We start from the raw sequence: 25,912 nt of genomic DNA on the forward strand, positions 1-25,912 counted from the left end.
GTTCCAACAATGTTCACTTTTTAAAGGAAGGTAAGACTGAAGTCTAAATCCTCTTCCTGCTCTGCGGACACTTCAGTTGCCGTTGTCCACTCAAACAAGCCACCGCAGAGTGGCAGCCAAGCACCTCTTAGGAATGAAAGAGGTCTGCTGATCGGAAGAGAGCATGAATTGTAACATGGTGTGCTCTCCTACCAGGAGCACGGGGAATGCTGCTGACTGGCAGACAGAGCATGATTCTTCCGAGGAACTCCTCGCCCCCTCCCTTCCCCCCCCTCACATTCTGCTTTCTGGCAGACGTCCCAGATCAGTAAGACCCAGAACTATTAATGGCAGTCAGGGACAAGGTGAGCCTCGGCCCATTCCCTCCCCCCTCCACGGCAGAGTTCTGCTTACCCAGGGCTCCTTGGCGGATATCCGTGCGAGTCGCTCCTCCCTGGATAAACTGGGGGTTGGAACACAGATCCTGGAAAACAAGGACAGAGAGTTTAGTCTGGGGGCAGTCAGATTTGCTGGAGATCCACAAAAGATCGCCAAGTCCTCTGGAGACAGGGAAATACCTACCGTACCTGCATGTAATCTGCTTTGAAATGGCTGATTAGTCATAAAAGGTGAAATACAACTCAGAAATGACATTCAAAGGATATGTGAAAGATAATTAGCATATGCCGTACTGAGTCTCCACTGTAAGGACATTTATTTCCTGGATATGCCGAAAACCAGATTGGCTGTGAGGTTTCCAGGACAAGTATGTGTAAGGAGATATCCCATGTTTTACCACTGCAAGCACCAAACATGATTCATAAGTTAAAAAAAGTATGCAGACCAGGCTACTGACAGGCCAAGACTGTCTCAGTGGAAAAAGAAGAAGCTTTGGCCAGATGAACCTTACACAGAAGGATAGTTTGTCTAGATCTGCCTGTTTGTAAATGCCTTTGTAAATAGGACCAAGGCAGAAGGACAATACAGCAGCTAAGCCCCTAAGCAGGAGTCATGGATTGGCAGAGTCCAGAAGTCAGAAAGAATCCCACCCTTGGAAGAAGGGGAGGCAGTCTGAGACAGGACAACACTGACTCTGGCACAACTGCTTGGCATACAGACCTACAACACAGCAGGAACCCCCCCCCCCCCCGCCCCCCGAAGTAATGGGGAGTGGGGGAAAGAGCTGCAATACGGAAAAGACCTACCACCCACCACGTGATTATGCATGAGCTTATGCATATTTATCAGCTGGAAAGTATAACAGGGAGGCAAATGAGGAGGAAGCAACCCTGGGAGCGAGACCCTAAAAAGGTGAACCCTGAGACCAGAGAAGGGACCCCCGAAAGAAAAGAAACCAGAAGAGGGAAAGAGAAGCCCTAAGCAGACCAGCACCCCCTGCTATCGAGGAGGGAGAAGACTAGGTGCAGCCAGGAGACCGGGAAGAGGAGACCAGAGATGCCCTGCTCTGGTTCGGAGAGTGACACGAAGTCTGAGACAGTGAGAAGAGAGAGTAAGCCTCAGACAGCCCGGCAAGTACTAGAGCCAGAAGCAAGTCCACTACCCGGACCGCCACCAGCTCTGCCACTACCAAGCCCAGGAAGCAAGTCTTATTCCATGCACACATTCTCCAGCTCGAGTCTGCTTCAGAGGTGAACAGAGGGATATTGCCTGAGGTTGGGTAAGTTGGCCATAAGTATTAATATATTAAGCAGGCTAAGGTTTATGGCATGTTGGTAACCACCCATGGTACAGAACTATCTCTAGGGAAAACTGGTGCTTAGTGGCCAGGATGTTAGACAGGAACTGTTATTTTCTAAATGCTATATCCTTCCAAATCTGATAAATAAAAAAGTCTATTTCTGAGGAGGACACGTTGTGTTTTTCCTGAGCTCAGGATCGTGACGTGAAGTGGAAGGTGAACTGGGAGTATCCTTTAGCTGACAGGTCCCTGCACCCCTAAACTTGCTTACATATGCAGGCCTGGATTTGTCAACAGGCACACCAGGCCTGGGCCTATGGCAGCAGAAATCTGGGGAGGTGGGGGGGGGGGGGGGGTGTGGAGAGGGCAGCAGGCTAGCTGAAGATTTGCTGCCTTCAAATAGAAATAATATAATTTATATTAATAAATACAGTGTTGGCAGGGGCACTCCATGAAGTTAGCATGTAGCACATTTAAAACTAAGTGGAGAAAGTTCTTTTTCACTCAGCGCACAATTGAAATTCTGGAATTGGTTGCCAGAGGATATGGTTAGTGCAGTTAGTGTAGCTGGGTTTAAAAAAGGTTTGGAGGAGAAGTCCATTACCTGCTATTAATCAAGTTGATGTAGAAAATAGCCACTGCTATTACTAGCAACAGTAACATGAAATAGACTTAGTTTTTGGGTACTTGCCAGGTTCTTATGGCCTGGTTTTGGCCATTGTTGGAAACAGGATGCTGGGCTTGATTGGACCCTTGGTCTGACCCAGCATGGCAATTTCTTATGTTCTTAATATAAATCTTATCCTGTTACCAGATTCTATCAAGTTCAATGTTATTTACTTACTTATTTACTTATTAACCTGCATTTTAGTTATTAACTGTTTAACCATATTATATACTTTTTCTGTTTTTTCAAATTAATTATGTTCAATGTAAACCGCTAAATGAAGCGATAGTTACGGTTCTTTAGCGATAGTTATGGTTCCTTGTAAACCGGGGTGATATGTATACTATACAGGAACCCCGGTATATAAATACTTTAAATAAATAAATAAATAAATAAATGACAGGGGACGCCAAAACCCTAAATCCGTCACTGCAAGTATGCGAAGCCCTGGTTTAGTGAGGCGTCCCGCAGAAAGCCGGAAGGTAAGCCATGGACCTGGGAGAGGCATGCAAGCAGCCCCCTGAGCACACGACAGGAAGTGGTGCCAGGGGAGGCTGAGTTAGTAGCAACGTCAGGGATGTTTCTGCAGCCTGCGTGAAGGCGGTGCGGTAACACCCGCAGGGAGTCACGGAGGCTACATACAGGCAGCGGTAACCAGCACTAGCGTTACTCTGCTGTATAAGGACTTGTGAGAGAGGATTAATTTTTGCAGACTTTTTTTTTTTTTTTACATCCCCAAAACGATTACGTATCTCCTTTCCCCTCCTTCTCGCTGATACCCAGACTTCCCCTCTCCTGCCTGCTCACAGCTGATGGTGGAAATCTGTCCCTTTAGCTCTTGAAGACTCGACAGCTGGAGCCTGGGCCTGCATCCTCATCCATCCTTCTTCTGAAGGGAACATCTCAAACCATCTCCTTACCTGCATTCCTTTTGACTTAATATTATTGTTTAAAAGTAACTGTTTGCAAAACGAGAAAACCGTGATGTTTTCCAGCGGCCCCTACTCACGGCTCTGAGCGAGCCCGGGCTTCTGCTGGGTCACTGCTGGGGGTTCACGGAGTAAAATGGTGGCACGGGGGATCCTTGCTGGCAGGAAAGGGAGGGTAAAACCGGATGTCACGTGGCACCGGGTTTGGTGCTGGCATCCCCTAAATTGACTTCGGGGTTCCACCTATAGATCATTCTCTACCCCCGGGGCTGGAATCTCTCTTGTCTCGTTAGATAAATCGCATTGCACGGTATGACAGCGATACCCTTCCCAGACGAGTTAATCTTGGGGTCACTAAATGCAAAGGGTTGTAAAGCATTCTTGTGAGGGGCAATAAAAATTCATGGACATAACACAAAGAAAGCAGGGTCTCGGGGAATGGAAGTGGGCAGGGACCTGCTGGTCTTTAACGACTTCAGTGTCTACCTTTCTGCAATCCATGGGCGCCCGTTCCATAACCAATAGGCTCTTTAGGTGGTGTCGCAGCAATGACCCCCCGTCCACCCCCCCTCATTCTCTCCCTCCTCTTACTCTCTCCCCCATCTATGTCTCTCACAGCTCTCGCTCTCTCCCTGTCTGTGAAGAGCGAGCCCAGTAAGGCAGGGGCACCAGCACCCAGGCCGGGCTCTAGACACAGTTATTCCTGCCCGGGTTGAAGGAGCGGCCTCCTATTAACGGCGGGACAAACCTCTCCGGCCCTGAATGCTTTGGTGACCCCTCCCCCTTCCTCTTTCACAGGCCCACCCCGAAAGGTGCGTTCAGCCGAGCGCACAGTTCAACCCCCACTTGAACGCACATTCGTTTTGTGAGCGTAAATCCTACTGCCGACGCAGCGGGGGGTTTTACGCAATCAGACGCGCATTAAAAACGGGCGCTCGTATTTGAGCGCCCGTTTTCCCCCGGCGCGGGCACGTCCACCTCCCCCGGGCGCCCGATGCAATATTAAAATGGATGCAATATTTTAATAGGAGGCTGCATTAAAAAGGGCGCGCTAGGGGAGAAACTTGTGCGTCCCCAGCGCTCAAATGCATCGGGCGCGAGTCAGTTTCATCACGATTTCACCGCTTGCGACCAGAATTTTTTTTTTTTTTACATTAAGCCATTACATTATACCTTTATTTTTAAACCCCAAGCAGTAGATTTAAGCATCGCAATGATACTTAAGTAGGAGGAACCACAGAGGACTGTAATGTTTAATTTCTTATGAGGCCTTGACTCGCGGACTGACTTAACGCCAGCTCCAGGGCCGGAGTTAAATTTGCCGTGTTAAAAAAGTGCGCGATGGGCGCACGGGGGTTTTCTGCATCGGGGGGAGAGGGGGTAATAGCCGATAGACCCATCTATATGGAATTTACACGTGATGTGCGCTCTCGGGTTCGCGTTTTGGACGCGCTAATCCCCTTACTGCGTCAGGTGCTAGTTCCAGCGCGTCCAAAACGTGCGTAAACCCGCGACCTAGGCTGGCGCACTTTACTGCGTCATCCCCCAGAAAACGGGCATTGAAAAAGACGTGCGCTCGGCTTAGCGCCCTCGCATGTAAATCCCCTGCAAATGAGGGCATTAAGCAGTGCCCCCGATGCAGAGAGGAGCAGTGGCCTAACCTGAGTTCTCTTAGTGCTCGGTGATGGAGTTATCTGGCTAAGCAGCACTGGAAAGTTAAGTCCATACTTATCCGGCTAAGTGGTAGCAGATAGCCGCAGCCAGATAAATACGACTTATCCAGGTATCTTTTTCTAAATTCTCTGCACAGTGTCTTTCTTCCCCAGTTCCTCCTCCTCCACCCTCCCAACCCAGAGTTAAAATGTGCGTTCGGCCTGTTCCATGCGCACATTAACTCAGTCTATGCACTTTTTTTTTTAACTCCCGATGTATCAGCACTTCATTAATTTGCCACATCGGGAGTTATAACAAAATTGTAATCTGTGTGTTACGACTATATGCTGGAAACCAGCGCACGGTTTCTCAATGCACAGGTTACTGCATCAGCCTGTCCTGGGGGCTTATCGTCAAAAGTGTCAACCAGGTGCCTCTGAAGCTGCAGCAGGATGTGGTTTTACTCTCTGGCCAGGCACAGGGCAACAGGGCGAACCCTGGCTACTGCCACCATTCTCTGGGGCAGCGGTGGAGGGTCCACGAAACCATCCACACGGGAGTCCACCAGAAAGGAGGCAACCAAACGGCAGCTGCTGAGGAACGAGAGCAGGCCGACCTCACCGCCGAGGAGCTCTGCTCTAAGGCTGCTGCTGCTGCGTAATCCCATTACCCGATCCCGTACCAAGGAGAGAGAGAGAGAGAGACTGCAGCCTTGAGAAGCCCAAACTGGCCTGGACAGAGAAGGCGGGGAAGGCCGCAGCCGACCGCCACCAGGCGGAGCCTGAAACTGCGCCGAGAGGAGGGGAGGGGACAGGGCGCTGCCGCCAGCATCTCAAACAGAGGCTGCTCCACATGATCAGAGGCGGTCGTAAGCAGGGCGAGGACTCTGCGGAGCACATCTGGCCGGACAGGGAGGGAAGAAAGGCAGAGCCAACAGTGGGATCAGCAGGTAGGAAGGGGGCAGAGATGGGAGAAGGGGGCAAGAGGGGAGCATAGGAGTGAAAGCACTTGGAAAGGGCCTTAAGAGGAAGGAGTGAGTTAAGCTGCTGCTGCTGCAACCTATTGTTTTCCCCAAGGTTTGTATTTATACCACAGCCTTTAAAATGCTGCTTCAACCTATTGTGTGCAGAGGTGTCTGTATTCTTATCTAAATAGTCCTATGTTGATTTTACTGAGGTGTGCTGTGTTAGTGTCCTGTTCTTCATTTTACCTAGTTTGGTCCTGTCCCTGATGGATAGGGAGGGCTCCTTCAGGCTAGAATTGTTAAGCTGCTACACCCACAGGTCTCTGACTGCCTGTTACCTTTCTCATACGTTGTATGGGTGAGTTCCTTATCCAAAAAGGTGAGTAATAAATCCAAATAAATATATAAAAAAAAGAACCTATAGGATGGGACGGTGAGGAGAGGAAAGGAGGGTGAGGACCAAGGAAGGGGAAGAGGACAGGAGGTCAGGCACTCGGGAAGGGGCCACAGGGTGGAGGGAAAAATGAGGACAGGCACTCGGGAAGGAGAAGGGGAGAATGAGGGCAGGCACTCGGGAAGGGGCCACGGGGGGAAAATGAGGTCAGGCACTCGGGAAGGGGCCACAGGGTGGAGGGAAGAATGAGGGCAGGCACTCGGGAAGGGGCCACGGGGGGGAAAATGAGGTCAGGCACTCGGGAAGGGGCCACGGGGGGGAAAATGAGGGCAGGCACTCGGGAAGGGGCCACGGGGGGGGAAAATGAGGTCAGGCACTCGGGAAGGGGCCACAGGGTGGAGGGAAGAATGAGGTCAGGCAATCGGGAAGGGGCCATGGAGGAAACACAGGATGGAAAGAATGGGCCTTGAGGAAGAAGATCAGGGCAGGGACCGCAGGAGGGAGAGTCGTTAGGGAAGGGGCCACAGGAGGAAACAAGCAGGACCAGAACCAGAGGAAGAGCTGCAGGGGGGAAAGAAGAGAAGGGAGAGCAGCCATGAATGGAGGGAAGCGGGGCAGGGGGACGGTGAGGAGCGTAAGGGGAGGGGAGGAATTGTTTAATTAATATTTAGTTTATACATTACAAGTGATTCTGAGTGCATATTTGTTATTACATGAATCACTTTTCTGGATCATTTAACTGCATGGAAAAATGAAAGGATGTGAAACTTTTTGAGGCTGAAAAGGGCTCCGTGCTCTCCAAAAGGCTGAGACCTCTGCTCTGTATTTAAGAACAGACTGCAGGAAATGACAACACCTTTGCAAAGAGCCAGAAAATGCCTCCTGAGATACCCACTAATCATAAGGCACGAAGATGCAGAAGCAAAACAAGGTTTATTGCCAATATTTAAACTGCTCAAAGTACTCTCCTGCAAGGTGTTATAGGGTGAGCTTGAGAAGCTCAGGAGCAGCATCAGATAAATGTTTCTTTGCAGCTAGGGTGGTGCATGCATGGAACGGCCTTCCCAGTGGCGGTGGTGGAGACGAGGTCAGTGTCTGGATTAAAGAAAGCCTGGGATAAGCGCAGAGGATCTGTGAGGGCCCGGGGGTAAAGCCAGAGATCGGGAAGGGTCTCGTTGCCACTGCAGCGGGAGAAAACGAGCAGACTGAATGGGTTTTGCAGTCACTCTCTCTCTCCCTGGACGGGCAGCAGAGATGTGCACTCGTGTTAACAAAATGTCCTGGTTTGTTTCAATTTGTTTTTAGGAACAAATTAAAAAAAAAAAAAAAAACGAATTTTGTTTGTTTTCTGTTTCACATTTAAAAAATGTAGGCCCCATCAGAGAAAATAAAAACACTTCTGTTCCCTCCCCCAGCTCCCCTCGTCCTCTTATCCTACGAAAGAATCTTGGTGGGGCGGCTGCACCTGGTCTGGACTCGGCTGGTGCCATTTTGCATGGAAAACAATGAACAGTGCCGGTCCTGGTCTCCCAGCGCACTCCGCAATCTCAGGACAGGCAGGGCAGGAACAACTGGGGCGAGCTCCTGTCTCACACAAAGAATCTTCAGTAAGGAAAGAGGATCAGATGGCTTAGGTTTTTGTTTTTTTCCTGCTTTTTTTCAAATTTGTTTATTTTTCATTGCTTTTAAACAAATCACACAACACAAAATATAAAAACAAAATGAAAAACAAAATTCACCTGCAGCCACCACCAGGGAAGAGGAAAGGGGAGCGGAGTGAAGACCTCCAGTGCTTCTGGGCTTGTAGCCAATATCAGATCAGGGCTTGAAAAATCAAACTAAAATTCTTCCTTTCTCTGCCCCACACTGTCCTTGGTGTGTGTGTGTGGGGGGGGGAGGGGGGGCACATTTCTCTAACCATCCCAGAGCTTGGAGGTCATGCACATCATCTGCACTCGTGGAGGGCCACTGCGGCAGGAGGAAACATTAAGCAGGCGAACCTCCCAGGTCAGCGGGCGGATCGGCTCACTGGTAGAGTCGCTGGGGTAAAAAGCCTGAGGAATGAAGGTTCAGATCCAGAAATGCCTTACCAGGGACCAGCCTGTGGTACTGAGAACTGCGGAGCTGTCGCAGGCAGGGAGGATCAGAGGTCACAAGCACATGTTGTGGTGGGGAGGGGGTGGGGGGGGGGGTGGGGATGGGGATGGTATGGATTGCCCTGCCAAACAAACAGCCCTGGCTGTGCCATAAGCAAAGCACGTCAAGCAGCACTGTCTCAGTTTTCAAGAAAGCTCATCACCCAGTGAAAATGTTGCTAGCTGCAGTTTTTATGGGTTATAAGGCTTGGGGATAACAGCACGGCGCACCCTTAAGAGGAACATGGGGGTAACGGCAGTTACGACCTTGAGAAGCTTGCTGGGCAGAATGGATGTCCTTTGCTGCCGTCATTTCTATGTTTCTGTGGCACGGAGCTATCACAGACCCATGTGCTGTCAGCGCAGGAAGCGCTGCCAGCGCAGGAAGCGTAGGGAGGGGGGCATCACAGGCACGTGCTCTGGGCTGGCAAGTGTGCAGGCTCTGGCCATGGGGAGAGAGAGTTTACTGAGAGGAGGCAGCGATGGAAGTTGGCAGAGAGAGAGAGAGAGAGTGAGCTGACAGAAAAAGACAAGCAAGCAAGCAAAGGCTTACAAAATTACAGATGTTTTAAGTGAGCAGGGCGAGGTCTGGTTTGTTTCTTCTTCTTACGTCTGCACTTCTCAGGCTGGTTAGCCGACACCCTGAACTTCTGCCCCCAAAACACTGAACTGGGTCACTCCACCTGCCAGATATGGCAGCCCGAGGTAAGACTCCAATTTCCAGCTCAGTACATGGCTTGTTTGGGCTCCCGTGCCCCTCCCCCATCGGATTACTGGATGTTTAAACTACTGGGTTAAGGTGTTGAAAAAAAACATCCCCTGATGAAAGGAAGGGGGTGTGTGGTACATCCAGGGTGACTGACAGAAGGGAGCCCGGCAGACCCACCCTCCCTGTAAGCAATAAATTATGTAACCAAATCACACCGGCTTTTCTGATACCGCTCTCCTCATTTAGTTATTATTCGTATTGTTTTTGGAAGACTTTTCTATTTATATCATATTTTGTAGATCTGGGTCTCATTTCAGAGAGGTGCGGCTCTGTTTCTTTAGCAATAGAATATTTGCCAAACTGCGGGGAACTGTACAGTCTTCTCTTGCCTTGGGAAATGATGCGCGTCAGCCGCATCCCCAGCTACACCCAGTGCTCGTGTGGTGACGGGCGAGATCCCTCCGGCAGTCAATGGCTGGGAGAGCCCCTGCCCAGGGGTGACTCAGGGCGCGGTGGGTGCCGAAGAGTTTCCCCAAAGCAATGATGGCTGTGACTGAGAGGAGGAGGAGGTGCGGGCTGCAGTCCCTGTCCCTCGGCCCCCGGGCTGCCCCGTGGGGCAGATGTAACCCTGGACCCCTCCCCCCCCCTGGACTTAACTGCGTGCATGCAGTGGAGGGGGGGGGGAGGGGTCCAGGGTTACATCTGCCCCACGGGGCAGATGTAACCCTGGACCCCCCCCTGGACTTAACTGCGTGCATGCAGTGGAGGGGGGGGGAGGGGTCCAGGGTTACATCTGCCCCACGGGGCAGATGTAACCCTGGAACCCCCCTGGACTTAACTGCGTGCATGCAGTGGAGGGGGGGGGGGGGAGGGGGGAGCCTTCCCCGCACCCTACCCTGAGCTCTGATTTCCAGGTGCCCCTGTGACTTTCTGCTAACAAATGCAACCGGAGCCCTCGCCCCTCCCATGAAAAGAAAACAACTCTTTGCAGTGAGACTAACGCGGGTGGCTCGGAGCGCGCGAAGCCGGGCTTCCCCGCCAAGTTTTCCGAGCCATCGCCCCCTCCCCTGCCTTACCGGGGGTCTCTTCCACACGATGCCCTGCGTTTTGCAGGAGTTGGGGCCCAGCTCGTTGAAGCCCAGCGCCGAGGGCACGGCGGGGAAGCTGGGGTCCTTGAAGAGGCTGCCGGAGCGCTGGCACTCGCCCCGCAGCGCCTCGTAGTCCTGCTGCTGGTAGGCGATCGCCTGCTCGTTGGCGCCGAAGCCCTGGGCGAGCGCCCTGTCCTTGGCCATTTTCACCACCACCCCGGCCATGCTGGCTCGCCCGGGCAAGGACACGGCGGGGAAAGCAGTAAGAGCGGGGGGGGGGGGGGGGGCAACTTCGGGGGCTAGCACGGGTCCTCTCTACCTGAGCCCCCAGCAGGTCAGCACGGGACCTCGGGCAGGGACCAGATAGCAAGAGCGGGTCAGCACCGGACCTCGGGCAGGGACCGGATCGGGCAGCACGGGACCTCGGGCAGGGACCGGATCGGGCAGCACGGGACCTCGGGCAGGGACCAGATAGCAAGAGCGGGTCAGCACCGGACCTCGGGCAGGGACCGGATCGGGCAGCACGGGACCTCGGGCAGGGACCGGATCGGGCAGCACGGGACCTCGGGCAGGGACCGGAGCGGGGATCGGAGCAGGTCAGCACGGGACCTCGGGCAGGGACCGGATCGGGCAGCACGGGACCTCGGGCAGGGACCAGATAGCAAGAGCAGGTCAGCACCGGACCTCGGGCAGGGACCGGATCGGGCAGCACGGGACCTCGGGCAGGGACCGGATCGGGCAGCACGGGACCTCGGGCAGGGACCGGAGCGGGGATCGGAGCAGGTCAGCACCGGACCTCGGGCAGGGACCGGATCGGGCAGCACGGGACCTCGGGCAGGGACCGGAGCGGGGATCGGAGCAGGTCAGCACGGGACCTCGGGCAGGGACCGGATCGGGCAGCACGGGACCTCGGGCAGGGACCGGAGCGGGGATCGGAGCAGGTCAGCACGGGACCTCGGGCAGGGACCGGAGCGGGGATCGGAGCAGGTCAGCACGGGACCTCGGGCAGGGACCGGATCGGGCAGCACGGGACCTCGGGCAGGGACCAGATAGCAAGAGCAGGTCAGCACCGGACCTCGGGCAGGGACCGGATCGGGCAGCACGGGACCTCGGGCAGGGACCGGAGCGGGGATCGGAGCAGGTCAGCACGGGACCTCGGGCAGGGACCGGATCGGGCAGCACCGGACCTCGGGCAGGGACCGGAGCGGGGAGCAGGAGCAGGTCAGCACGGGACCTCGGGCAGGGATCGGAGCAGGTCAGCACGGGACCTCGGGCAGGGATCGGAGCAGGTCAGCACCGGACCTCGGGCAGGGACCGGAGCGGGGATCGGAGCAGGTCAGCACCGGACCTCGGGCAGGGACCGGAGCGGGGATCGGAGCAGGTCAGCACCGGACCTCGGGCAGGGATCGGAGCGGGGATCGGAGCAGGTCAGCACCGGACCTCGGGCAGGGACCGGAGCGGGGATCGGAGCAGGTCAGCACCGGACCTCGGGCAGGGACCGGAGCGGGGATCGGAGCAGGTCAGCACGGGACCTCGGGCAGCAGGAGCAGCCGCAGTCAGATGAGCACCGCGGGCTGGGTGGGGCCTGGATACAGCAGCTGGGTGGGGCTCCTGCGCTTTATTTCAGGGCACCGGGGCGGGGTCACTCGCAGGACGCTGGGCCGCCCGCACGTGCTCCCGGACTTCCGCGGGGTCAGAAGGGGCCGTGCGGTGCAGGCATCGTCGCCGGGGCTCGCACTCTCATTCAGGCCGAGACAGGAAAGCCGCGCAGAAAACGGGCGCTCGGCCACTCTTGGAAACTTTTCGGCCATCCCGTCACTGTGCCCACAGGAAACCCCTCTGATGCCACCATCTCCCTGTGCCGGGGGCGGGGGTTGGCAGGAGACCATTACATGCAGCGTTTGCTTGCTTTCTCTGGTCATTGCTGTAGGGAAGCAAACAGCCCAAAGCGGGCAATGGTAGAGGGAAGGACCACGTTTAACGCCAGCTTGTGGCCCTGGGCCAGTGACACAGAGGAGCTGATGCAATAAAAGCACACGGGGGCCTTCCCTCTCCCCGCGAACGGCGCGCCGGGGCTTCCTCTTCGATGCAGGACGCGCTCCAATCACAGCATTCTGGTGAGAGAGAATGTGTGTGTGAGAGAGGGGGAAGGGGAGGGTGAGAGAGAGCATGGGAGGTAAGGGGGAATGCTGGTGAGAGAGAATGTGCGTGTGAGAGAGGGAAGAGGAGGGTGAGAGAGCATGGTAGGTAAGGGGGGTGGGGAGATGCCGGTGAGAGAGAATGTGCGTGTGAGAGAGGGAAGAGGAGGGTGAGAGAGCATGGGAGGTAAGGGGGGTGGGGGGAATGCCGGTGAGAGAGAATGTGTGTGAGAGAGGGAAGAGGAGGGTGAGAGAGCAAGGGGGGTGGGGGGAATGCTGGTGAGAGAGTTTGTGTGAGAGAGAGGGAAGAGGAGGGTGAGAGAGCATGGGAGGTAAGGGGGTGGGGGGGATGCTGGTGAGAGTGTGTGAGGGAGGGGAGGGTGAGAGCATGGGAGGTAAGGGGGGTGGGGGGGATGCTGGTGAGAGAGAATGTGTGAGGGAGGGGAGGGTGAGAGCATGGGAGGTAAGGGGGGTGGGGGGATGCTGGTGAGAGAGAATGTGTGAGGGAGGGGAGGGTGAGAGCATGGGAGGTAAGGGGGGTGGGGGGATGCTGGTGAGAGAGAATGTGTGAGGGAGGGGAGGGTGAGAGCATGGGAGGTAAGGGGGGTGGGGGGATGCTGGTGAGAGAGAATGTGTGAGGGAGGGGAGGGTGAGAGCATGGGAGGTAAGGGGGGTGGGGGGATGCTGGTGAGAGAGAATGTGTGAGGGAGGGGAGGGTGAGAGCATGGGAGGTAATGGGGGTGGGGGGATGCTGGTGAGAGAGAATGTGTGAGGGAGGGGAGGGTGAGAGAGCATGGGAGGTAAAGGGGGTGGGGGGATGCTGGTGAGAGAGAATGTGTGAGGGAGGGGAGGGTGAGAGCATGGGAGGTAAAGGGGGGGGGGGGGGATGCTGGTGAGAGAGAATGTGTGAGGGAGGGGAGGGTGAGAGCATGGGAGGTAAAGGGGGGTGGGGGGATGCTGGTGAGAGAGAATGTGTGAGGGAGGGGAGGGTGAGAGCATGGGAGGTAAAGGGGGGTGGGGGGATGCTGGTGAGAGAGAATGTGTGGGGGAGGGTGAGAGCATGGGAGGTAAGGGGGGTGGGGGGATGCTGGTGAGAGAGTGTGTATGGGGGGTGGGGGGATGATGGGGAGGGGAGGCTGAGAGAGAGCATGGGAGGTATGGGGGGTGGGGGGATGCCGGTGAGAGAGAGATTGTGTGTGAGGGTGTACAGAAACTGCTTTTCTGTACACCCTCTGACTTAATATCACGGTGATATTAAGTCAGAGGTCCCAAAGTGAAAAAATAAATAAATAAATAAAAATTTAAATCAACTCGCAGGTTGAAAACCGGACTCTCAATTTTGCTGGCGTCCGGTTTCCGAACCAATCTCGCTGACAGCCGCCGCTCCTGTCAAAAAAGAGGCGCTAGGGATGCGCTAGTGTCCCTAGCGCCTCTTTTTACCGCGGGCCCTCATTTAAATACTGAATCGCGCGCACAAGAGAGCGGGCGCTCGCTTGCTCTCCCGCGACCTGTACTGAATCGGCCTGTTAGAAGTCAGAGACAAGGGATGAGGTTTCGCAATTTTAAACTTTACAATATGGCTTGTTTCCTCAGGTCTCTTGGAGATGGTTACTAGATACTAATGCTTAGAGGGATTTAGAAGTAGAAGAACAGGTGGCAATTAAACTTAAACTGTATTGTACGTGCTACAAAAGAGACTCTACCAGTTCATCTTATGAATAGCAAGGTAATTAAATCTACCAGGGAAGTTTGTGAGTGTTCACATGTCTCCCTGCCATGGTATTTCCCCTGGTTCCCCCCCCCCCCCCCAGATTGCATGAGACCCCCTTTATTTTCTCCTGCAACTGTCTCTCCCAATGGTTCCCAAGCTGGGGTCTGCTAGAGGCATGGGAATCAACGTGCAGCCGCTGGCCTCACCTCTGAGGAGCTCATCTCCCACGCTGGAGGAGAGAGAGGAAGCTCAAACTCATGCAGAGTGGAAGGGGGGGAGAGTGCGACTAATCACTGCCACAAGGAGCCTTTCCGGGCTCTGTTGCTTGTGCTGTTTTCCCAGTGAGAGGGAGAAAAGCTGCCATGAGTAGTATAGCCATGGAGGTGGGAAGGACACATTAGGGGCCAGCACTCTGGGGTTAGGGCACAAAAACCACTCGACGGGGTGGAGAAGGGACCACCAGGGATAGAGATCAGGAGGGAGATCAGGAGGGAAGGTGTTGTAGGGGAGGGAAGGAAGTGTAGGAAGGGGCACAGGATAAAAAGCACTTGTGAAGGGGCCTCGAGAGAGAATGCAACAGGGATGACACTTGGGAAGTGGTCATTGGGGGAGGCCTAAGGAATGAGCCATGAGGGGAAAGGGCAGCAGGGAAGGTTCCTGTGAAGGGGGTCAATTGTGTGTGTGGGGGGGGGGGGGAGCAGGAAGGAAGGTACTCAGGAAGTGTCCATGAGAGGAGAGCAGGAGGGAGAAGAGGGAGTGCACTCAGGAATGGTTCGTGCAGGGAGGCTGGGGGAGGAGAGAATGGTGGGGGAGGCTAGAGAGAGAATTAGGGGGAGAGGATGGAGAGAGAGATTGGTGGTTTGCAGCTGAGGAGAGAGAAAGGGGTTGAGAGACACTGGTGCAGCTGTGCCGAGGGAGAAAAAGAATGAGAGAGTGGGGAGAGGGCTTGGATGGGAGAGTGAGGATAGTGACTTGGCATTTGGAAGGGAGAAAGACTAAAGAGAAGGGACTTGTAACTGGTGAAGAGGGGGAGAGAGTCTGGTTGGGAGAAACTGAAAAAAGAGAGAGACTGGTGGGGTGGGAGCTGGGGAGAGAAAGACTAATAAGAACATGCCATACTGGGTCAGACCAAGGGTCCATCAAGCCCAGCATCCTGTTTCCAACAGAGGCCAAAACCAGGCCACAAGAACCTGGCAATGAGGATGCATTGGGATAAGAGACTGGTAAGGAGAGTCTGGGAGTTCAGAGACTGATGCGTGGGGCTGGGCAGGAGTAGGAAGGGAAAGATTTTTGGAGAGGGGCTGGGTGGTGAGAGTCTGGAGTAGGCATGTGATGAGACTTAGGAGGCTGATGGGAAGGGATTGGGAAGAGAGGCTGCTGGGAAGTGGCCAGTGCCAGCGGAAGGCTGTCCAGCCGCCCTAGGTGATGATATCATCGTGTGATCTCTCCCTCTCTCTCCCTTTCAAAACTGCTGCCCTTAGCCGCCCCACCTACCCAGCCTAATGCACCCACCGGCCATAAGAACATAAGAAAATGCCATACTGGGTCAGACCAAGGGTCCATCAAGCCCAGCATCCTGTTTCCAACAGTGGCCAATCCAGGCCATAAGAACCTGGCAAGTACCCAAAAACTAAGTCTATTCCATGTAACCATTACTAATGGCAGTGGCTATTCTCTAAGTGAACTTAATAGCAGGTAATGGACTTCTCCTCCAAGAACTTATCCAACCCTTTTTTAAACCCAGCTATACTAACTGCACTAACCACATCCTCTGGCAACAAATTCCAGAGTTTAATTGTGCGTTGAGTAAAAAAGAACTTACTCCGATTAGTTTTAAATGTGCCCCATGCTAACTTCATGGAGTTCCCCCTAATCTTTCTACTATCCGAAAGAGTAAATAACCGATTCACATCTACCCATTCTAGACCTCTCATGATTTTAAACACCTCTATCATATCCCCCCTCAGCCGTCTCTTCTCCAAGCTGAAAAGTCCTAACCTCTGTAGTCTTTCCTCATAGGGGAGTGGCTGAAGGAGAGGAGTGAGACTGGTGGGGACTGGACGGGGGTCCCTAAAACCTTTGAATGCTGAAAAGGGGTCCTCACACCCCAAAAGACTTGGAACCCCTGCTGTATTCTATTTTTGAGGGTCTATCCAATGCTGGTTTCTCTAAGGTGTAAGAGTCCTGTAAATGTTTCAATGTTGTCTTAATACTTGAGGGGTCAGGATCAAGACCCCTTATCTGCAAATTCAACATTATATCTCTCCCTTTTTTGTACAGGACATTAGTGCTGCCACATCACCAGTCTTTAACGCGCTAATTACTAGGGATGTGAATCGTGTGATCGATCGTCTTAACGATCGATTTTGGCTGGGGGGGGGAGGGAAATCTGATCGTCATGGTTTTTTTTTGGTAAAAAATCGTAAATCAGGGGAGGGCGGGAAAACCGGCACACCAAAACAACCCTAAAACCCTCCCCCACCCTCCCGAAGCCCCCCAAAATGTTTTAAATTACCTGGGGTCCAGTGGGGGGTCCCGGCGCGATCTCCCGCTCTCGGGCCACGGCTGCGTTAATAGAAATGGCGCCGGAGGCCCTTTGCCCTTACCATATGACAGGGCAAAGGTAGCGCCGGCGCCATTTTGAATATTGGCAATACGGCCCGCGTGCAGGAGGTCGCTCCCGGACCCCCGCTGGACTTTTGGCAAGTCTTGTGGGGGTCAGGAGGCCCCCCCCAAGCTGGCCAAAAGTCCCTGGGGGTCCATCGGGGGTCTGGGAGCGATCTCCTGCACTCGTGACGTTGGGTGACAGGAACCAAAATGGCGCCGGCGCTACCTTTGCCCTGTTATATGGTAAGGGCCACCGGCGCCATTTCTATTAACGCAGCCGTGGCCCGAGAGTGGGAGATCGCGCCGGGACCCCCCACTGGACCCCAGGTAATTTAAAACATTTTGGGGGGGTTCGGGAGGGTGGGGGATTTGTTTTAAAGGGTTGGGGTGGGTTTTAGGGTTGTTTTGGTGTGCCGGTTTTCCCGCCCTCCCCCGATTTACGATTTTTTGACGATAAATCAGGGGAATTGCTATTGTATCGTGGCTCTAACGATTTTTGACGATTTAAAATATATCTGACGATTGTTTTAAATCGTCAAAAAAACAATTCACATCCCTACTAATTACTATATTCTCAATATCACATCTACATTGATATCGTAACGATTTAAAGATTAATTTAGTTACAGCAGCTCTGACAGATGTGTGGCAGAAAGATCTGGATGCTAAGGGGAATGATTATGCTCTTTCCAAACGTGGAAGTCTTCTGGCCAGAAGTTTTGTCCTGGATTCAGGAAGTGGCAGGGCCGGCGGTCCCAGCTGATCCCATGGTGACTCTGTTGGGATCCCTGCAGGGGAAGGTTCCATGCAGATCCAAGAAGGGAACTTCATGGATAAATCACGTTAGTGGCAGCAGAAGTGTTTATTGTAAAGAACTGGATGAATTCTTCTAAGCCCTCTCTTGAGCCTGTGCTTCATTTAGGGGTTGGCGGCAATAGCTGAGTTATGCAACGCAGGACAGGCGCGACTCCTTCAGACGTGAGGTTTCAAACGACACGAGGACAACCTGGCATGTTGTGTGTTGGGTTACTTTCTGCTTTCCTCTCATCTTTCCTCCTGTGTGTGTGTATGTGTGGAGGAGAGGGGCAGGGTTTTGGTGTTAGGTGAAGACTGTATTGAGTTGTGGTGTTTAACACTTGTTCATTTTATGTTATGATACTTGAAATTCAATAAAGAATGAAATAAAATTACAAAGACTGTGATGATATCTTGCATAGAACTGCCTGCTTGCCATGGGAGCCTTCAGATTTGAAAAAGTTGCCTCTGATAATTGCAATGTAATACCAGCAAAGGTCAGTAACATTATGGTTTCTGGGAATGCCCTAAGATTTAACAGTTTTGGAAGAATGTAGTATACTTCCTTGGAGTAGTTTCAGGTAAAGAGATACCATTCTACTGCTTTTTGCTTTTATGGTTACTTAATCTGATTTTTTATTCATAGATTTTCATAGAAACATTGAAATGACGGCAGAAAGAACCAAATGGTCCATCCAGTCTGCCCAGCAAGCTTATCTGCCACACCGTGCAGGTTACCCCCATGCTTATTAGCAGGACCGGTGCAAGGGGATTAGATGCCCTAGGCACCTTCTGCCTTGTGCCTCCGACCCTCCCAAGACTCTCACGGGGCCCTGGGTTTCCATGAGGGTTGGGGGGGTGGAGGCAGGGTGCAGTGAGGGCTGGGCAGACATTTAAAGGGGCACTTTTTTGCCGCTTCAAAATTCTGCCACCTCACCCTGCCTCGTTGACTCATGAGCGGCAGTGTCCCCTGATGATTGGCTTCCCTAGGCCCAGGCCTAGCTCGCCTAGTGCTTCCACCAGCCCTGCTTATCAGTTTCCCAAACCGTAAAATCAGGGGCCTCAGTTACTGTCTGAATCCAATTCCCTGTTACCCCTTACCATCGAAGCAGAGAATAATGATGGCGCTGCGTTAACGTATGTAAGCTTATTGGATAAGGGTAGTAACCACCATACCAGCAAGTTATGTTTCCCCAGAGCGTAAAACGTCAGGACCCTTGTTGGTCGCTGTCTGAAATCTATTCCCCTTTTCCCCTGCCGTTTTAATCAGAGAGCACTGGAGTTGCATTAACAGGATGTTGGCTTATTGGTTAGGAGTAGTAACTGCCGCAATAGCAGGTTACCCCAATTCATTCTTCATTTCCATCCTCTAGTTTTTAGAATACAAGTGTTTATCCTATGCCCCTTTGAATTCTTTCAGTTTTCGTCTTCACCTCCTCCAGAAGGACATTCCAGGCATCCACCACACCCTCTCTGTGAAGAAATATTTCCTGTCGTTGATTCCGAGTCATCCTCCTTGAATTTTAATTTTGTAACCCCTAGTTCTACTGACTTCTTTCCAATGGAAAAGGTTTGACAATTGTGCATCATTAAGACCTTTCAAATATCTGAAGGTCTGTATCATATCTCTCCTGCACCTCCTCTCTTTCAGGGTATACATATTCAGATCCTTCAGCCTCTCCTCATAGGTCTTCTGATACAGACCCCACACCATTTTGGTCGCTCTTCTCTGGACCACCTCCATACTGTCTTTATCCCCTTTCAAATATGGACTCCAGAACTGAACACAGTACTCAATTGAGGCCTTACCAAGGACCTGTACATTTTTCTTACTGGTTATTCCTCTCTCTATGCAGTCCAGCATTCTTTTGGCTTTAGTTATCATCTTGTCACATTGTTTTGCCATCTTCAGATCTCTAGTCACTATTTCCTGGTCCATGCATATCATTCTTGCATCCCCCATCACATACAGCTCTTTTGGATTGCTAAACCCCAGATGCATGACTCTGCACTTCTTGGCATTGAATCCCAGCTGCCAAATCTTTGACCTCTCCTCCAGCTTTGTTAATCACTTTTCATTCTCTCTACTCCTTCAGGTGTGTCTACTCTATTGCAGATCTTAGTATCATCCACAAATAGACAGATTTTACCTTCTAACCCTTCTTCAATGTCACTCACAAAGATATTGAACAGAACCAGTCCCAATACCAATCCCTGTGGCTCTCCACTTAACACTGCTCTCTCTTTCAGAGAAGGTTCCATTTACCATTACACTCTGTCTCCTATCAGTCAACCAATTTGTAATCCATGCCTACTACCTTGGCATTCACTCCCAAACTTCTCGTTTTATTCACAAGTCTCCTATGCGCAACCTTATCAAAAGTTGTTTCTAGCTAAAGTTTCACAAGCTGCTTCTACCTAAAGCATTTCTGATAGCCAAAAAATGTATCCTCGTTAACTGGTTAGAGTAAAAAAAGTTAAAAAACCGCCTGATATTGCGATGTGAAGAACCAAGCTGTGTTCTGGGCATGGAATTTAGAACTGAGCCAGGCTGGAGCCTGTGACCACGTTCATTGCATGTAGAATCCTCTTCTTGCAACGCTGCCAGAAGACCTACGGAATCTGATGCAACTTGAAGACAGTCAGAGCCATTTTTAGATGGCAAATCTATATCTCTAGTCTTTCTTGCCGTGCCAGACTTCATCCCGATTTCTGTTAATATTTGAATTATTTTTACCTTCTTTGGTCTAAATATTAGATGTTTTTGTTCTGTATGTATTTTGGAATTACAAAGGCAAAATTTATGTTGACATCTGATGATGATGATATGATGTATACATTTTGTCAACCTACTTCATTTTTAATCGGGACCGATTGATTGGCACAGAGCTACACCTTCCACTTCTGGGGCGCCAGGTCCAGTATGGAACAGGCTCGTCATTACCCTTTGAAAACTCCTTGGTGGTCTCTGTGAAGTAAGCTGCTGGTCTTAGTTCACTTCCCAGTGGGCAGGGAAGCACCGTGTTAGGGGGTAAGAACTACACTAAGGAGAATAGATGTGTGTTGCGGAGGTAAAGCAGTTGGGGAGGACAGAGCTGCATTAATAATCTCTGCCGTTTATGCATTTATTTGTACACTTCAATTAAATATTTGATATTTTCACTTTTCGTCAACTGCTTGGATGTCATTTGAAACTTTAGACTGCTTTACTTCCGCAACCCACATCTATTCTTATTATAATTTTTCCACATTTTTTGAGATGGTAAGAACTGCCACCCCTGCTAGCAGCCTCAGCAGCAAGGCCAAAGATTTAGTGGGTCATGGAGGTTGGAATACTGTTTCACCCCACAGGTAATCCCCCTGGAGAAAGGTTGGGGCACTTTGGCAGGGCAATAGGGGGAAGCTTACACTGTCACTGCCACACTAATTTACCTAGAAAATTGTAACGCTGTATTTTAAAAAGACCATGATATTACCGTTTCTTCTCTGGCTTGGGTTTCTATTCTTTGGTGATTCATGAGTAGTCCAGTGCCCTTCATGGCTCAGGGCTGAAAAAGAAGTGAAATCTTCTGAAGCGAGGCACTTCAGCACCGCCATAGCTTTGTTTCATGTTCTGTTTCTGCACACTTTGCTGTGCATTTAGAGAATTCTCAGCAGTGATCAGTGGTTTAAAGTCTGTTTATTCGGCTCTTGACCACTGCCCAGTTCTAGTGTTTAAATCACTGAAGGAAATTACATATAACATATACTCACCATGGTAAATGAGAGTTTAGGGGAGGGATCTGTGGAAAAGAGCAATCATAAGACCAACATGGAAGGTTCTGTCAGCACCTTTGGATGATTTTCCTAACCTCCATGCCACATCAGTAGTATAATTGGTACACTGTCAATCAGCCAATCAGCATTCGGTTCTGATCTGGGCCATGCCCATACCCATAATAAGTGAATAAATGCAGCCCTGCCTCAAACCATGCCCATCAATCTGAACATGCCCCGCACTCTATCGAAGTGAATGGAGTAGCCCTGCCCATGCTGTGCCCCGTGACATGCCTCCACACCCCCAAAACCACACCCCCTATGATGGCACCAGAAATGACACGACCACCTTATGATGACATCAGAAGTCCAACCCTACCCCAAAAAATATGCCCCCCCCCCCATAATGCCATCAGAAATGGCTCTGTTGTATTTTAATGACAACAGAATTAATGGAACCTCTCTGCTTTTTGACGACTTCACCGGAAGTCCAAACAACTGCTACCAGGATAGTGACACAGCCAGAAACAGGATTCTGACCTTGGATTTCAAAGTTACTAGCTGTGATGTAGCAGGAAGCTCTCTCTCTCTCTCTCATTCTATCCACAGTGACTGAGAAATCCCGCCTTCCCTCCTCCCCTCAGATGGCTACAGTGTACATGCACTTGTACAATGATCCTGCCTGGTTGGCATTCAGAGTGAAATGTCAGCAGATCTTTTGTAGTATATAAAAAAGGATGATTAATAGCTGGTGGGTTAGAAACTCGGACATGTAAAAGTGAAGAAATCAAGGCTTGAGTTTTTTGGGGTTTTTTTTAATACAGGCCACTGTGTTTACAGCTATACACGACAACCATGCATGAATAGCTATTAAAAATAAGATTTATTATGACCCGGGCGCAATAGGAAGCTTTGGTGGGATAAATCCTCTTTTTCAGGCTGTTAGAACATGCAATGAAACAGTGACCAGAAAACAAGTAACCGAATGGCTTACAGATCAAGATGCTTATTCTTTACACAGACCTGCTAGGACACGTTTTAAAAAAGAAACAAAACCATCGTGTCAGACGTGGATGCACAATGGCAGGCCGATCTGCTTGACATGTCCGCCTTGTCCGGTTATAACAGTGGCTACAAATATATCTTGTTAGTGACAGTTATCTTGTCAACATATGCATGGGTTGTGATATTCTGTTTCGATGTTGGATTTTGTGCGACTCTGCATCCCCCTGCCTCTCCCACCCCCCCACCCCCATGTAAAAGTTTCTTGCACATTTTTAAATAAAAATAGGCAACTAATAAGTGCCCAGTGATCCCTGGAAGCATGTCCTTTTCTTTTGATCTCTCCACGGCTTTCAGAAGAGCTGAAAATTTCTCTGAAAAGTCACTATAAAAAAATATTGTGGCAGAACGTGAAACGGGGACTGCTGCAAATCTTCTCTAGCCATGCATGATCCCCCATGCGGAGAATGTCCGGACCGGCTGACGCAGCTCGCCAAGGACGCACGTGAGCACGTCGCCGCGTAGCGCTAGGGAGGCAGATCCCAGAGGCCTTTCTTCCTGTGATCAAAGGAGATGAGGCACTTAAGCTAAAACTTAAACGCGGCGTTCCAGGAACTGTATTGATCCTGGAGCAAACTGTTTTGTTTTGTTTTCTTTTGTTTTGCAGGTATTGGAAGCTTTCATTAGAGCAGCTTAAGACCTATGCAACGACCCTGCTGTCAAGACCAAATGATTCCCTGCCTTCTTCAGGACAGACATACCGGAAATCTGCACTGGGGCGTGGAAGGTACCAGAGCTCGCCATATGACTTAGCAGCTGAAAAGAAAGGAAATCCAACAGCCATCACAGCTGAGGAAGGGACCTTTGTGGCTTTCAGTGGCCCCTGTGTTGCATTTTCCAATATTAATCAACAATATAAACTGGAAGTGCGTTTTTGCTGTGAACGCACAAATTAGATGCCCGTGCGCCTGATGCAATAAACGTTTGAGTGCCAGAAACACACATTTCTCCCTCGGTGTGCCCTTTTTTACACTGCTCAGATCTCACGGGATGTGGCTACGTGCACGTTAGGAAAACGAGTACTCGATTATATGTGCCCATCGGCCTGTCTTGTGTTCAGCGAGGGTCTGGCTGTGATCTAATGTGTGCGGAGGTGAAGTATTCTGCTAGCGTGTAGGTTCTGGCTAGGGATCGCTGTAGCAGTCCAGCTTGTTCTGTTTTCCCACCAGGAGGTGTACTGGTGCTTCAGGTCCAGGTGGAGTATTTGCAGTGTTGTCTTTTCATGCAGGGTTGTTGCTGCATGGGATCTGGGAGTTAGTGCTGTGTTGGTATGGCAGGCTTGCTGTATAGGCTCTGAGTGACATTTTGCAGGGTTTGTGTGTTACTTCACAAAGTGCCTGGTATCAGAGGGACTTTGTGCCACTGTAACTGAAGGAACAACATAATTTGAATGTTTTTCCTATGGTGAGCAGTAAAGAGAAAATTGCAGTTCGGCCCAGCCATTTCAGAGATTGCCTTCAACCAATGTAGTATGAATTTCTTTTACTTGATAAATTTAGGTTTTTTTGGGGGATCTTCTTCATTTTTTGCAGTCTATTTCCAAAAATCACAGAACACACATTCATCAGACCCTGTGTCATGATTTCTGAAACATATATTTAGCAAAGCAAAGTTTAATATTTAAAAGTATGCTGTCCAGTTATGGGATTTTCCAGGGTTATTCTGGGAAGGGTTGAGGAGGGGACATAGTGACAGTCGAGTTTAATTATAAAATCACAGGGGGAGCCCATGAGCCTGAAAATTTAATTGAGGAGGGTGCACAAGGCTGAAGACCTAGGGAAGTGGTTCCCAAACCTGTTCAGGGGGGACCCCCAGCCACTGTGGTCAGGATACTGCAATGAATAAGCTTGGGTAGGAGAAAGCTAGGGGCTGCCTCTCGGCTCACTCACGGGCTCGGCGCTGATCTTACGTTTCTCCAACTATTGCTGCTGCCACTGCAGAGAGATCGACAGCGCTGCAGCCTGAAGAGCACAGGAGGGAGGAGAGACAGAAAGAGGGCGAGGGGAGGGGGCTCCATTTAGCAGAGGTAAAGAGGAGAAGCCAAAGGGACTGACGGGGGTGCAACAAGAATGAGGGGGCTGCTGGGCAGTGGTGGGTGGGGGAGAGGGGGGATTCCTGCTGTTGGACTTGGGGTGGGTGAAAGGGAGGGGACTCCCACTGCTGGGCAGGGAGTGGGTGAGGAGAGTGGATTGGAGGGGATGCAGGGCAAGGAGTGGAGAGAAACAGGATTCAGAGCACAGAGTGGGGGAAGGGGGATATAGGGGAAGCAAGGGATTGCTGGGCATGGTGTGGGGAAGAGAAAGGGGGATGCTGGGTAGGAGGGGAGAGAGATGGGGGGGGGGTGATTTGCTGAAGCTGTCATCACTATAAGGACAGATGTGTCTTTAAGTGAAACAATGGGAATGGGGGAGGGGCGGGGGGTAATTCTGTGTGCCCCGGCTCTGTGCTAGGATATCCATATTTAGATCTGGGAGCCTCATCTCACGGGGTTTCTGATGCAGACTCTGTGCCAGTCTGGTAGCCCACTTTCTCTGTATTCCCAATGACCTGCACAGAGGCACTGCCACCTCCTTTTTATCGCCGGTAATGCCTCTCCCTGTGCATCCCGGTATTTCTCCGGCTCTTGCCACTGCCCTGCCACACTGCTTTACTTCCTGAAGATCATCAGATAGGACCGTCCGGAGAGCTGTTTACTGATTCATGCATAATCAGTCTCTCACCCTCCATCCTGCATTGCTCCTCTGGATTTCCAAGCCTTCTTACAGGCCGATACAGTAAAAGTCACGGGAGAGCAGGCGAGCGCCCAGGTCACTCTCCTGTGCGTGTGATTCAGTAAAAAACAAATATTCAAATTAGGACCCGCGGTAAAAAGAGGCGCTAGGGACACTAGCGCGTCCCTAGCGCCTCTTTTTTTGACAGGAGTGGCGGCTGTCAGTGAGTTTGACAGCTGATGCGTAATTTTGCCGGCGTCGGTTCTCAAACCTGCTGACAGCCATGGGTTCAGAAACTGGACGCCGGCAAAATTGGGTGTCCGGTTTTCAAGCCGCGGGCCGCTTTAAAATTTTTTTTTTTAATTATTTTTAACTTTTGGGACCTCTGACTTAATATTGCCATGATATTAAGTCGGAGGGTGCACAGAAAAGCAGTTTCTGTGCACTTTCCCGGTGCTGGCAGAAATTAACGCCTATCTTTGGGTAGGCGCTAATTTCTGAAAGTAAAATGTGCGGCTTGGCTGCACATTTTACTTTCTGTATTGCGCGGGAATAACTAATAGGGACATCAACAGGCATTTGCGGGGGGTTGGCCGTTCGTTTTCAACGTTCTATTACCCCTTACTGAATAAGGGGTAAAGCTAGCGCGTCAAACGCGCGTCCAAACGCGGGTTAACAGTGCGCTCCACCGGAGCGCATTGTACTGTATCAGCCTGTTAGTTGCTAAACTCTTGAACACTTCTGGAGCTTTCTTTGATCATTCCCCATTTTTTTTCTGCTCCAGCCGGAGTGTCTACCCTATTGCAGATCTTTGCATCATCTGCAATATTATTTGTCAAAATTTCGTGGGGCCAGTTCATTGGCAAATGCTGAGCACTGCCACATAGAAGTCTTGGGCTTAATTGCTAGACCAGC

The 25,912-nt window shown here is 51.3% G+C and overlaps 2 protein-coding genes across 5 annotated transcripts in view; one reads left to right on the top strand and one right to left on the bottom strand.

Annotated features, from left to right (window-relative positions):
- The window catches only part of CAPN2 (calpain 2), a 98,788-nt gene extending 87,030 nt beyond the window's left edge, over positions 1 to 11,758 (bottom strand). Inside the window, exons 1-3 of one of the 4 annotated variants that reach the window (XM_029593104.1) lie at positions 11,704 to 11,758; positions 10,206 to 10,934; positions 394 to 463 (exon numbers count right to left, since the gene is read on the bottom strand). In XM_029593104.1, coding sequence (XP_029448964.1) covers positions 394 to 463; positions 10,206 to 10,442 — 307 coding nt within the window. In that variant the 5' untranslated portion in view covers positions 10,443 to 10,934; positions 11,704 to 11,758. Of the gene's footprint in view, positions 1 to 393; positions 464 to 10,205; positions 11,297 to 11,703 lie in introns of those variants that run through there. The other 3 variants (XM_029593102.1, XM_029593101.1, XM_029593103.1) reach the window with 3 other exon arrangements.
- LOC115088506 (filaggrin-2-like) lies at positions 10,441 to 23,203 on the top strand. The gene is made up of 3 exons (XM_029596767.1): positions 10,441 to 10,479; positions 11,039 to 12,334; positions 22,894 to 23,203. Exons 1-2 carry the CDS (start codon positions 10,441 to 10,443, stop codon positions 12,245 to 12,247), a joined length of 1,248 nt encoding a protein of 415 aa, XP_029452627.1. The 3' UTR covers positions 12,248 to 12,334; positions 22,894 to 23,203.
- Positions 23,204 to 25,912: the final 2,709 nt, after the last annotated feature.

This window comes from Rhinatrema bivittatum, chromosome 3, assembly GCF_901001135.1.
Source record: "Rhinatrema bivittatum chromosome 3, aRhiBiv1.1, whole genome shotgun sequence".
NCBI lineage: Eukaryota > Metazoa > Chordata > Amphibia > Gymnophiona > Rhinatrematidae > Rhinatrema > Rhinatrema bivittatum.

Coding starts and splice junctions, on each gene's coding strand:
- LOC115088506 (XM_029596767.1), top strand. CDS start 10,441: ATGCTGGCTCGCCCGGGCAAGGACACGGCGGGGAAAGCA. Junction 10,480..11,038: donor AGGACACGGCGGGGAAAGCA/GTAAGAGCGGGG, acceptor CGGATCGGGCAG/CACGGGACCTCGGGCAGGGA.